The sequence below is a fragment of the Lepidochelys kempii genome, chromosome 1, assembly GCF_965140285.1.
Source record: "Lepidochelys kempii isolate rLepKem1 chromosome 1, rLepKem1.hap1, whole genome shotgun sequence".
Classification (NCBI taxonomy): Eukaryota; Metazoa; Chordata; order Testudines; family Cheloniidae; genus Lepidochelys; species Lepidochelys kempii.
In genome coordinates this window covers 342144322-342157875 of record NC_136380.1, presented here as the reverse complement: position 1 = coordinate 342157875, position 13554 = coordinate 342144322, and the positions used below count along the sequence as shown (strand labels likewise).

Sequence of the window (13554 nt, the reverse complement as noted above, 5' to 3'; positions counted from 1 at the left end):
CATCCAACGTTCAGACTGTCAGAATTACTCAACTTGGAATTTGGCCAGGACACTGGGGTTAACTCCCTTATTCTTGCAAACTGTGCCGTCGGATCTTTAATTAGCACAGCCGGCCAGAACCTCAGCTTTATCTCCTTCATCCAGGGGCAGATGATACACCAGCAGCACAGTGCCCTCTACCACCATGTTCATTACTGGCTCAGTGTCAGTAATGAACTTCCCCCAGCACCGACTTCCCCCGTAAATTCTCCAAGCCAGTAACTAACCTTCGCCAGAGCTCACTACCTTGGAGATCTGACCGTGGGGTGAGATAGGTCCAATATATGTGTGTGCGACATGCTCCAGTCTCACAAGGAATACGCCTGAGGCTTTAGGAGACAAGTGTTTGAGGTAATGAGAAGCGGTAAAGGTGACTTGCATTGGGGATTTAAGGCAATTGGGAGCTAAGACACAAACACACACCCTGTAGTTTTGCGTGAACTAACGACATCAACTCTAACATAAAAGGAAGGGGAAACTGCATAAATATTTGTTACTAGTGGTGTCTTACTCTCCATTTCTTATGGTTTTACACAGTGCCATATACACATATGGCAGTAATATAAACCACAGTTAATCTGGGGATGGGAACATTAATGAACATAGCTGGGTTAATCTACCACACAATTATTTGCCTGTGGAACTATATGATGCTCCTGAGTGTGAACAAGAGAACCAGATCCCAGCCACACAGTTCTGTCAATCCATCTTTAGATCAATAACAAAACAGGCAGGACAAATTAGAGACAGGAGGGCAGGAAGGTTAGAAAACACCCAGGGAATTCCGAGGGAAACAGAATTTCAACACAGAAATCACATACCTTTCTTTGTTTGTTATAACAAATGGGAGAGAAGTTAGGAAAATCTTTCTTATAGTCAGCATCTGCCTTGTAACCTGGGTCTTCTGGCAAAGGTGCTGGAAGCTGCTCTCACCTGATTGCCCTTGGTGAACACAGATACACAGGACTCCTAGGAGGATTTCTTTAAATTAAACCTTCAGGCAACTCATTTGGTATGACTCAGATACACAACCCTGGATGTTACAAAATAATCATCGCTTTAAAACTTACATGGTTGGGAAAGTTAGAATCCACCATCAACCTCTCTTCCAGATACCTAGCTAGGAGCTCCGAGTCCTGCTGCCCAGAGGTGAGTGAGACTCCCCAGCAGAGCCACAGCAGAAAAATCATGGTTAAAGGGGCAGCCAGGGGATCCCCCCCCCCCCGACCCCAGATGGAAGAAAAGCCCTCTCAGTGTTGGGGCTGCTTCTTGCAGCAGGCTGGGATGAAGAGTCTGCAGGAGAAGCTGACGGGAGTCTCTCTCCTCTGCCTCCCCTCCTCCTCCCCATCTCTGGACCAGCCCCTTTTCCAGGCTCGCAGCCAGGGCTGGGAATTCCTTGCTATCGCTTTACCAAAGAGTAAAAGAAGTGCCTGAAGCCCTGGGTCTGACTCCGTATGCCACACACTGGTGAGTTCCCCAATCCCCAGCCCAGGTCATACCCTGGTAGCTCCAGGCTCTTCTCCAACACTGCCACCCAGGAGATGGTCTGAGCAGTCAGAAGTGCTGCACCTCACCCTACTCCAGTTACTCCAGTCCCCCCCCCAGGGAACATGATAGGTATGTAGGAGCTACTGTTCTCCCATCACCTCCCAGGGCTGCTGGACATCTGCCACAGGAGGCCTTCCAGTGGCTCTGCACTGGGCTCTGGCCAGAATCTGCCCTGGTCCGCAGAACATGCATCGAGCCCCTGGAACCGCCTCATTCCCTGTCAGCACCTGCACTGAGAAATTCTAGACTCCTCTCCCCGAGCCCTGGCCAACAACAAGAGCCCTGCTGTCCCCTGCCAGCTATTCTGAATCTTCCCCAGTGACAAGAGCCCTGCTCCCCCTTCCATCTTCCAACCTCCCGACTCTTCTCCTGTGCCAGTGGCAAACAGCCCCTCCCCGTCCCATCCTGTCCAAAATCATGTTGCTTTAAAACCCCAGTTGATCTCAGCCTCAGCAGAGCCCGAGCCCTGCGGGAGCAAGGGCTGTGAGCAGACACACCTCTCCGCTGTCTGAAACATTCTGTGCTCAGTCAGGGGTGCCAGCTGGCTAGGACGGGGCATTATTCCCTTCCACCAGATTTTCAAACCTTCAGCCCTAGAGTTTATTTAGCCCAGGAGTTATCACCTTGGGGGAAGATTTATTTATATTCCAGTAGCACTTACAGATCCCAGATGCGATGTAGGCCCCTGCTGCGCTGAGAGCTGGACACGTATATACACATAGTAAGAGACAGCGCATGCCCCAAAGATCTTACAACCAAAATAGACAAGCAGTGGGAGAAAGGAAGCGTTACTGTCCCCATTTTATAGATGGGGAATGGAGGCAGAGAGATTAAGTGGCTTGCCCAAGGTCACATAGGAAGCTCGTGGCACCGGTGGGAATTAAACCCAGCTATTCAGAGGCCTACTCCAGTGCTTTAATGACAAGGCCATCCTTCCTGCTAAGGGACTGCCCTCGAGTGGTTTCAGTCAGCACATAACTGCAGTGTAACAGCGCCCTGTTGCATCCACAAGATGAGAGGGATTGATTGACCTGCGCTATATATAGGATTTTCTGTGCATCCAGGAAAACTGCCGTGGACATCTATGGGAACTGCCATCACTCAACACCTCCATAAAATCAGATCACAATCACTCAAGTGACCTAAGAAAACTCTCCCGAGTACAGAGCGGACCTGAGCAGGATGCAGAGACATTATATGGCAGCATGTGGAATAGCTGGTGCATCTTCAGGAAAAACCTACAAGACCTTTGTGCCTACCTTTTTATCTGTGTACACACATGGCCCTTGTCACTTAGTACCTGAGCATCTCGCAGCCATTACGGGCGGTATCCTCACAACGCCCCTGTGAGATAGGAAAGTATTATCCTCATTTCACAGACAGGGAACTGAGGCACAAGGTAGATTAAGCTACAGGGAGTCTGTGGGTGAGCTGCAAATTAAACCGACAGCTCCTGAGTCGGTCCAGCAACTAGACCTCCCTTCTGACCCCTGCCAGTGACAGGAATGGTGGGTGCATTGTGCATCGAAGTCTGGGGAGGTGCCGTCCATCTCCCGCCATCCCTGCACCAGGCTCTGCAGTGCCGGGCTAAACTCAGCCCTAGTTGAGTCTACACTGGGGTAGCTCCCACACCGGGAAGGCCAAAAAAGAAGGTGTAAGTTGTGCCTGAGAGGCCTGATGCTGAACTCGCTTACATCAGTGTAAATGAGGAGTAACGCCACAAAAGTCAAATGAGGTACACTGGTGTAAGAGCAGTGTGCGTGAGATCCAAATCAGGCCCTGTTAGCCCCCCGCACACATAGTGCCCCACTGCACTGGTTTCACACCTCTGTGTCTTTCTTGACTTTGTTGTTATTTTTATGTATTTGTCTTGTGGTAGCACCTTGGAGCCCTTGTCACGGACCGGGACCCACTGGGCTAGGCACTGTACAACACAGAACAAAAAGAGGGTTACTATTTAAGTATAAGACAAGAGACAATAGGTGTGGGAGCACGGGGAAGCAATGAGACAGTGCTGTCAGCATGACAGAAGTGGTCTCAGCACGCCAGATGCATAACCACCGTCAAGCTACTTGCAGGCCTCACAGCAAAGGAAAGTTTGAAGGTGGCCAACTTTGTTTCCAGAGAGCTCCTCCCAAGCCTGAGAGGCAGCCTGGGAGAAAGCACAATGGTGTGTCACTGGATTTACTCTTGATTTACAGCTGGGTAAAGGAGCAGAGGATCAGGCCAAAGGGTGGATGGCTGGGGGAGCGTAACCAACAGACTGAAGACAATAAGCCAGAAAGAATATAGCTATGTCTAATGTGATTAGGTCTGTATTCATGTCCTCAGCTAAGGCACCCAAGGCTGTCACTAAATGACACCAATATCTGCTGTTCAAGCTCAAAGTGGGGCTGATGTTCGAACGCGAGGCAGGGGATCATAGCTGAGTACATTTCCCTCCGCCCTCTAACATGCTGTTCTCTTTCTAGGGGCCAACGTGCTTGGCATCCAGCTTGGGATGTCATCCAAGGTGGAGATAAGCAATTATTCGTGCTTACCTACTCACATTAGACAGGTTGGGTGCTGTCTTCCGTTACAGGACCCGTGGCAAAATCAGTAGGAGTTCTGTGGGTGGGGGCTTGCTGCACTACATTGCATGGCATGTCCGTGGCCAGTATGAACAGAAATGTTCTGCAAAGGCATGACCTGACAACTAAGCCTCTGCGCTCCCTGATCCAGGAGGGATCGCATTATTTCAATGAAACTGTCTGTGTTTACATACAGACACACACACTGAGCCATACTCCGCCTTCAGTTACACAGGCAGGCAAACCCACAGGCCGAACGGGGGGCCCTGATTTTCACTCTGCTGGCTAAATAAATGTTGGGGCGGGCAGTCTATGGTAAGTAATGCCTTGGATTATTTAGACAGCACTTTTCATGCACAAGAACCCCAAAGTGCATTGCAGCCTGTGAATCCCAAACAGTCTCCAATGCGGTTAGTAGAACCTGCATATGCAGACAAAGGACAGCATATCATTCATGCACACGTATAAAGAGAGGAAGAATGGCAGTGGTTAAGTGATTACCTGGAACTCCAGCGATCTGGATTAGCCCCTGCTTTACTACAGCCTTCCTCTTTGTGATTAAGGGTTTGTCTACACTGCCAGCACAGTATGTGAGTGCAGCTCATGTAGACATACTCCTACTGGTTTTAATCTAGCTAGCTCAGGTACTGGAATGGTGAAGCAACCCCTGCACTGGGGTCAGCATGAGCTAGCTGCATGAGTCATTTTCCAGGGCTCCAGCTGGGTTTGTATAGTCCGGGCTGCTATGGTTTCACTACTCCATTATGCAAGCTAACTAGATCAAAGTGAACTCAGGCATATCCATCTGAGGGGCAATCACACCCCAGGCTTGCAGGGTAGACACACCCTTTGGATGAGTAATTTAATCTACATCGTATCGCAATTCTCCATTTGTCAGCTGGGGACAGTGATAAAGTATAACACAGGGGTGGGTTATCAATTTAAATTCATTCATGATTGTGAGGTTCCCAGATGCTACAGTGGTGGGAGCCATATTAAGTACAGTACTTATTTGTATAGATAGTGGTCAGAATACATGGGGGAAATCTGATTAGCGCTGGCTGGAAAATGGAAATCCTCCTCCTGTGAAAAACGTCTCATTTTTGAAAAAAAATTTGTCCCAAATAGGGGCAAAATTCAAAACCACCAATTTTTTCATGGCAAGGAATTTCCAGAATTCAAATTCAAAACTGAGAAAAGGAAATATTTTTTTCACACAACACATAATTAGAGTGTGAAACTCATTGGCACATGAAATCATTGGGGCCTAGAAAGTAGCAAGGTTCATAGCGGGATTGGACATTTGAATATCTATAGAACATCCAGAGTTATCATGATTAAATAGGATTTAAAAAATTGGATATTAATTGGATATTTTTAATATTAAAAATAATATTAAACCTCATGCTTCTGGGATTAAGCCAATCCCCTATGATGCATTGGATATGGCCGCTGTTGAAGACCAGATATTGGACTATATGGACTTTAGGTCTGATCCAGTCTGGCAATGCCTATGTTCCTGAAAATGATTATAGGAAATTTAAGTAGTTCTTTGTTACTATTATTGTCACTGGGAGGAAAAAGATAATTCCATTTTCTGGAGGATTTCGATATTTCAAAATTTGCCTCCATTCCGATTCAGAATGAAAAGGGACCCCTTGCACCATGACACCTTCCCTGGCTGGCTGTCTTGGAGTCATGGATCCTGGAGGCCCTGGGGTTCACTGAGACAGTCTGGCAGCTGGTCTGTTAAGGAACCGGGTGGGTGAGCTGGCAGGAAACCAGTCAGGTTTTGAAACCTGTGTGGGAGGCCAGGTCTGCTGAATATATGCTGAAATTGAACCATCCCCACAGAACAATCCAATTTCAACAAATCAGGAAACTCCAGTGAAAAAATGTTTCATCTGAATGTTTCTGACCTACTCTGGTTTCAGAGTAACAGCCGTGTTAGTCTGTATTCGCAAAAAGAAAAGGAGGACTTGTGGCACCTTAGAGACTAACCAATTTATTTGAGCATAAGCTTTCATGAGCTACAGCTCACTTCATCGGATGCATACTGTGGAAAGTATGACCTACTCTGGGTATTGTAATTAGAATTAGAATGATTAATAATTTCTGATGGATGCCCTGAATTGCTTTCTCTTTGTGCTTTACAACCCAGAACTGTGGGACTGTAAACTTTCAGGTCTTTGTTTTATTTGGGTTGCAGTACATGCCCTCCTTCAAACCATACTGGGCCACAGTGCTATACATCAAGCCATCGCAGGCTGAAAACGCAGCCCCTGTTATTTGCCCCGCCACTGCATATCCTACTGCAGTTCGCTTAAGGGTGGCTGTGCAAAAGATGAGAATTTGGTAGCCACTGCAATGTATTTATTTGCACATCAGGAGGCTTTGAAGTTCCTCCCCATTTTGCGGCAGTGGGAATGTCTGTGCTATAGTGAGTTCAGTAACAGGTTTGTGCTGGCCTACAGATGCATTCCATTCTTTCCTGTATCCTTTCAAATCCTTGTGAGATAAATACAGGTTACAACGGGAAATGTGAACATTTCATATCATGCCTTATGTTTGAAGTGAGCAAAATAATTCCTAATTACCCATCAGCACCCCTTTCAAAAAAGATATTTTGAAGATTTCGAGGCAGCTGCAAGCAAAGATAATGTGTTTATAGCAAGAGTCTGCCCTGATGTAAGCACCAGTGTGACAGGCAACCATCTCGTAGGGTGCCCGCCTTGTGCCATGGCGTAGCCCTGCAGGAGTGCTGCTCTCTGCTCCCCTGTCTGACTCTTGTAGGATGTCACTCCCAGGCCAGAATACTTTAAAATGAGATTCCCACTAGGAAGGGGTCTCATTTACTAAGTCTCTGACAGCTTCTCAATTAATGATTAGCCTCTCAAGTCCACCCCTTGTTTCCCCTTGATTCAAAGTTCTCACAACTGTCCTCGTGTGCTAATTCAGGTAGATTCCCCCTCCCTGAGCCAGGAGTGCTACAGCCCTCCTTCTAGGGCCTCTGTAAGGGTACGTCTACACTGCACCATACGCGCTGACATTCCACTTTCCCTGGGGGTGCTGGAGCCCCACCTCGCCCCAACTCCACCCTTCCCCCAAAGCCCCATCCCCACCCCGCCTCTTCCCATCCCTGCTCCATCCCCACCCCGCCTCTCCCAGCCCCCATTCCACCCCCTCCCCTGAGCGCATCCTGCTCTCACTCCTTCCCTTCCCCCCCCCCAGCACCTCCTGCACACCGCTAAACAGTTGACACATGGTGGGCGGGAGGCGCTGTGAGGGAGGGGGAGTCGCTGATCAGTGGGGCTGACGGTGGGTGCTAAGGACCCACTGTTTTTTTCCCATGAGTGCTCCGGGGCTGGAGCACCTACAGAATTGGTGCCTATCCACTGCACACTCCTTCTGGTGGTGTATAGAATACATACACTACACACCCTCCTAGCATGGTATAAATGGCGATGTAGGCAGTGTGGCACTGCTTAGGTGAGTCAAATTACACCTGAACCCTGTGGGTAAGTACCCTACCTGGCTCTCTATTCCACTGCAGGGAAAGGCTCCAGCAGCAGAGAAAGACTCTGGCAGTGGGGAAAGGCTCTGGCAGCTCCCTGCTGCTGGACACTTTCCCCACAGCTTTCCCCCGGCCTTGCCAGAGCCTTTCACTGACATGCATAGCTACACACCACAGAAGGGAAGCAGCCTGTTTTTCACTGTAGTGCATAGCAAAACACCGCGGCAAACGGTCTGCAGTGCAGGCACGGCCTAAGATACTTCTCGTAGGCTTCCCCACATAGGTCAGGAGTCTCACTGCTCTCCTTCTTGGCCAGTGTCAGAGCTGGCCCCTTTCAATCCTTTTAATCCTCTCCTCACCCCCTCGGCCGGCAAGCCTCTTTCAAATGATCTACTCACTGTCTCCTCCCTGGCTCTCTGTCATCACTGGCTTCTCTGTCATCACTAGGCCTAAGACTGATTTAGTTATATGACCTACCTGCCTGTGGCTGCAATAACTTTTCCCACTTAGGGAGCTGAGCAAGGCACAGGTGGGGCTGGCCCCACTACCTCTTAAAGGTGCTAGTCATCCTGTGACAACCCGTGACTCACATTGACTTCACCAGGAGCTGTCCATGAGCATTTGCTGATAGAATTTAGCCCCTAGAATGGAGTGCGTCTTGCAATCTTACCCAGGGAGGGTGAGCAGGGCTAGTATTTAGTAGTGACTTGTACAATCTAATTAGCAACTACGTATATTATGAGATTTTTCTCACAACTGGAAAGTTTATCTAGCTCTGTTTAATACATTCATAGACTCATAGGACTGGAAGGGACCTCCAGAGGTCACCTACTCCAGTCCCCTGCACTCATGGCGGGACTAAATATTAGACCAGCCCTGACAAGTGTTTGTCTAACCTGCTCTTAAAAATCTCCAGTGATGGAGATTCCCGGAGTGCCCTGGGCTCTGTTTGTCTGAGCATTTCCAGGCTCTTTTGGAAATGATCTTTGAGCAGTTCATGCCATCTAGTGGTTACACATCACATGGGTTTGGTATTTCCACATAAGAATTAACCCACAATGGTTTGGGGGGGAACGCCTTATACAGGCGGAAAAGTAAAACACAGAAAGGCAGGAAGTCAGTTTTTAAAGGAAAATCCTTTAGGCCCCAATGCTGCACACTGTTAAATGGTGATTTATGCAGAGGGTCTCCCTGAGTTTTCAAAGAAACCGGCTGAACAAGCTTACAGGACCAGGGTCTTGTCTACACATAAGAGTTGTACCACTTTAACTGCCCCAGTATAGTTCAGGCAGCACAGTGCCCCAGGTGTGGATGCAATTATCCCGGTGATTATGCTGGTATAGTTTATTTTCATACAGGAAGGGAAATAAGCTACACTTTTGTACCAGTACAAGTGTGTCCTTACTAAAGCTTGTGTAGGTATAATTATATTGGTAAGAAATCACACCCCTAGCTGAAATTGTTATACCCATACAAAGCTGTGTATAGACCAGGCCTTAGTTTACAAGTTCAGGGCATACACACAGAGAAATTAGATAAAAACATAAAATGCTCTTGCTGGAAGGTTACAATGTAACACTACTTTATTTCTGAGAATCCAGAATAACACATAAGAACCCCACAACAGAGAGACAAACTAGACAGTTCTCTAAAGCAGAGATGTACAACTCTCCCTGCCTTGTTCTAGGCCATCTGGCTGCAGAGTGACTGCTGTAGCTGCTTGGCCCAGATCTCCTGCTTCCCTGAAGAACCCCCTAGCCTGCAAGCAGAATCAGGAAATCCCTTACAAATTAACATGACAGCTTACAATTCCAAACCAGTTTTCAAATACGCAACAGTTAGGGGTTAGAGTCTGATCTGGCATCTCTGACTGCCTTTCTGGGCAACCTGAGACAGGTCACTTAGAATGACATTGGCCTGATTTTCTTAGATCATCCCTAACTCTGAACATCCATAACTCCAGTCCAAACTGTGGGTGGCATGGTGGTCAAAATGCAGGAAGCTAACAGAGCCTTGTCTATACTAGAGCTGTGTGAATAACAGATTTTTCCGTTTGTTGGCAATTTTTAAAAGTAAACGCAGAAAATTGGTTTAGGCTGAACAAAACATTTTGACAGAATCAAAATGTTTCATTTGATTTTGACCATTTCTAAATGGTTTCTGCATTTTTTAAACTACAATTAAAGGAAATTTTGAAAGAAAACTTTGTTTCAAACTAAAAAATCAAACCATTTTATTCTGCAAATGTTGAAATGAAACATTTTGATTATTTCTGAGTGGTTTTTTCCTAAACAATTAGGTGAAAGTCACAAAATGTTTGTGTTGCCAAATGTGCATTTTTATCTGAAAAGAAGTTTTGACCAAAACTTTTCCCCCAACTCTTGTTTCCGCTAGGGTTCCTATTCCTCGCTATATAGGGGGCCTGCAACTATGCAGGGTCACTTCAACTCACCTTACTGTTTTTTCACTTCTCTTAGGGCTTGTCTACACTACAATATTAGGTCAACTTAATTTAGGTCAATCTACAGCCACCACAGTAATTCAACTGATGTTGGTGTCGACACTACTCTCCTTCTTCCAGTGGTGTGTGTCCTCACCAGGAGCACTTGCATGGACTGAAGTGGAGCATTGTGGGGCACTGACAGCCACATGGGACTCACAGCTGGAGCCCCCACCTACCCTGGGGTGACAGCCCAAGCTGTGAGCCTGGAGGGGGCTCCATTTCACAGCAAGGAGTCTTGCAGGTTCCACACATTCACAATCTGAGAGCTGAGTTGATCAAAGCTCAGGGAGAAAAGGTTCTAAATATGGAAGTTGAAGACAGCTCTGTGGAGTTAGTGGGTGACTGATGCAGAAGCAACAGACGTGTCTGTTGTATCCTCATACCTCTACCACTTCGGATACAGGCCATGGATTCCTTATTTTGCTAGAAACTCAAAAGACAGTTGTTTCTTAGTCTGGGCACTGGAAATCATAGAATATCAGGGTTGGAAGGGACCTCAGAAGGTCACCTAAATCCATCCCCCTGCTCAAAGCAGGACCAATCCCCAATTTTTTCACCCCAGACCTCTAAACGACCCCCTCAAGAATTGAACTCACAACCCTGGGTTTAGCAGGCTGATGCTCAAACCATTGAGCGATCCATCCCTCCTGACAGCCAACTGCTGTTAGCTGCAAGGATCTTTGGGCTGTTGCTTGTGGACATGTTTGGAGGGCAGTTCAGAGGCAGCTATCCTCTTCAGGCTTTAGAGGATCCAGGGGACATACATGCTTATTTTTTAGGCCACACTAAAGAGACTGAGAAATCATTGTTAAGCAGATCAGAGTGCAATATGTCTGTCTGTGTGTCCTAAAATATAAAAGTGTTGAAACTTTGCACTGAATTATGTAACAGCAACAAAGCTGGGACGTCGGTGGAAGGAACAAAAACCAGTTTAATGTCCAATAGTTTTGTTTAAGAAGTTATTCAGAAATTTTCTGAATGCTGTCTGTAAACGTTTGTGTGTGTATTAAATATTTATTCACTAAGAAGCCAGGCGGAGCCTTTTTTCTCAGGATGGCTGGCAGCTGCTATTACTACGAACATTCAGGGGTTTGCAGGGGTTTGCAGCCTCATAGACGGGCAGAGTATTATTCCATCAGTATCTTTGAGAACTGGCTATTGCCTTGTTTACTGTAAACAGATTTATTTCAAGTCAGCTTTCACTTTGATCTTTCCCATTTTCAATTCTCCAAAACCTGCATCTAGCAACAAATTAGTTAAACCCTCCAGGAATATCCAAAGGCAAGAATGGAGCCTATCCGGTGCTAAGCTGTTATCAGGGGTATGGCTGCGTGACCCATATTTGCACAACCCTCGCCCATGCCCCCTCAGCTCTGGGTTGCGTTACAGGGTAAATATTTACCGGGGGCCTGAACAAAGTCAGAATTTCAAAATTTTGTTCAAAATACTGCATAAGTTCCAGTCTTTTCCTTGAACTTGGCTCAGAGAAGAAGAGATCCGCTATCCAGCCCCTATGCGAGCAGCTCTTGGGAAGCAAGCAGGGAGACAATGAAGCAGCTGATTTGCTTTCTGCTTTTATTCGTTGTTTCTGAAATACGAAGTTTTGATCTCGTCATCGACGAAATCCCAGATGTAAGTAATTCCACAGGGGGTCTGATCCTGTTACACTTGCTGAAGTCAATATCCGAGCTCCTACTGATGAGCGCAGGATCAGGTCTGTTGCTTCTCTTAATAGTTTTGCTGCTACCTCTTAATTTCTTTTTCCTTCTGCTATAATCATGTATCGTCCGGATAACAGCTTCTTGTCTTCCATTCCCAGTATTGCTCTTTAATATGCCTATATTAAATTAGGGGTAGCTATTGGCTAGACCCTGTATGCCTTACTCAGGCAGAATTCCCGTTCTCGTCTGAGCTTTGCCTGTCTTTCAGGCCCTGATCCTGAAACTGGCTCAGTGTAGCAGCGCAGATCCTCTCCAGCTTTGGGAGGCTTCACATGGTCTAAGGTCTTTGCCTGCACAGGTCTGGTTGCAGAGTCGAGGCCTTAAAATGTATGCTCCTCCAGAGGGGGAATGTGTGTCTTATATACAGCGGAGCAGTGTCAGTGCTTAATAATAGACATATTAGGGACTGCAGAATCAGGCCTGTTTTCTATCCGCCGCCTTCTATCACACTCCCATTGATGTTAATGGACCAGGGCCAATGAGCAGTTTCTTAATACATTTCTAAATAAAGTCATAATTCTAGACCTGAGCTGAACTAAATCTCTGGACCCAAATGCTTTCAGATTCTCAGGGGAGTTCAGATCCGGGTCTGATTGTTACAGTTCTCACCCAAACTCTATTATTTATTGGGCACATTTGAAACATTATGGTGCAGGAGGCAAGGATGGTCTGAAGCTCTGTGTTGTTTAGTGTTCCTCTCCAATGTTAATAATAATTAGACAGATATGTTTTCTCTTTTGTGGTACAATGTTTTTAATGACATGATGAGATTGTTGATCCTGATTGTTCTGTATTGGGTACAAAATACTAGGCCTATTTCCTTCTTGCTTGTGTAAATCTGGAGTAGCTCCTTCTAATGTCAAGGAGCCAAATTTTGCTCTCAGTGACACTGATGTAAAACCAGAATAACTTCACTGGCTTCAGTGGCGTTACTCTGGACCCTGGTGTAAACGAGGACAGAATCTGTGTCAGTCCACACTGGAGGCCAGGATTGGGCCCACTGTGTTGTAAATCTGCCTACTGTACTTTATGGATATTTCAGGCCCCCTGAGATATGTCCTTGCTTCAGAAGTAATAGCCCCATGTGGAGGCCAAGAGTGATCATATTAAATAATGGGGTAGATGGAGCCTGGAGATTCATCACTGTGCAAGGGGAGTGGCTATAGATCTGTTGCCCTGGGAAGAAACTGTGATGCGCAGAATCGTAATTCCTCTCAGCTCCCCACTTGCACCTAGCAGGAACTAAATTCACACTAGCACAAAACTGGAGGGATGAATCAAGCCCCAAGATGACAAACTAAAATCTATCTGCAACAAACGCTGAAGTTATGGGCAAATGCTATGGATTTGTTTTCTGCATCTGTTCTGTTATCATATCTTCAATGAGTGTGTTGCCAGTTCTGAAACAGAGAGCTCTGAAAGTGAAATCTGCCGTGAGGTGAACACTTTACTGTTTCCCTGTGTCTCCTTTAGGATCTGGAGAACTTGTTTGACCTGGAGCTTGATGGATTTCTGTCAAAGCCCATGACTAGAAATGGCAGGTACCAGGTACAGTAACCATAAAATTTAGAAACGGGGAGGAGAGAAGTTGAAGAGAGAGAGAGAGAGAGAGAGAGAGAGAGAGAGAGAGAGAGAGAGAGAACTGAAAAGAAAAATATT

The 13554-nt window shown here is 46.5% G+C and overlaps 2 protein-coding genes across 2 annotated transcripts in view; one reads left to right on the top strand and one right to left on the bottom strand.

The window, feature by feature from the left end:
* The window catches only part of ITIH5 (inter-alpha-trypsin inhibitor heavy chain 5), a 59064-nt gene extending 57721 nt beyond the window's left edge, over positions 1-1343 (bottom strand). The window contains exon 1 of the mRNA XM_073328826.2: positions 1110-1343. Within this exon, the coding sequence (XP_073184927.2) occupies positions 1110-1229 (120 nt within the window). The 5' untranslated portion in view covers positions 1230-1343. The remainder of the gene's footprint in view (positions 1-1109) is intronic.
* Positions 1344-11722: 10379 nt separating this feature from the next.
* The window catches only part of ITIH2 (inter-alpha-trypsin inhibitor heavy chain 2), a 38635-nt gene continuing 36803 nt past the window's right edge, over positions 11723-13554 (top strand). Inside the window, exons 1-2 of the mRNA XM_073328819.1 lie at positions 11723-11806; positions 13369-13443. Of these exons, the coding sequence (XP_073184920.1) occupies positions 11723-11806; positions 13369-13443 (159 nt within the window). The remainder of the gene's footprint in view (positions 11807-13368; positions 13444-13554) is intronic.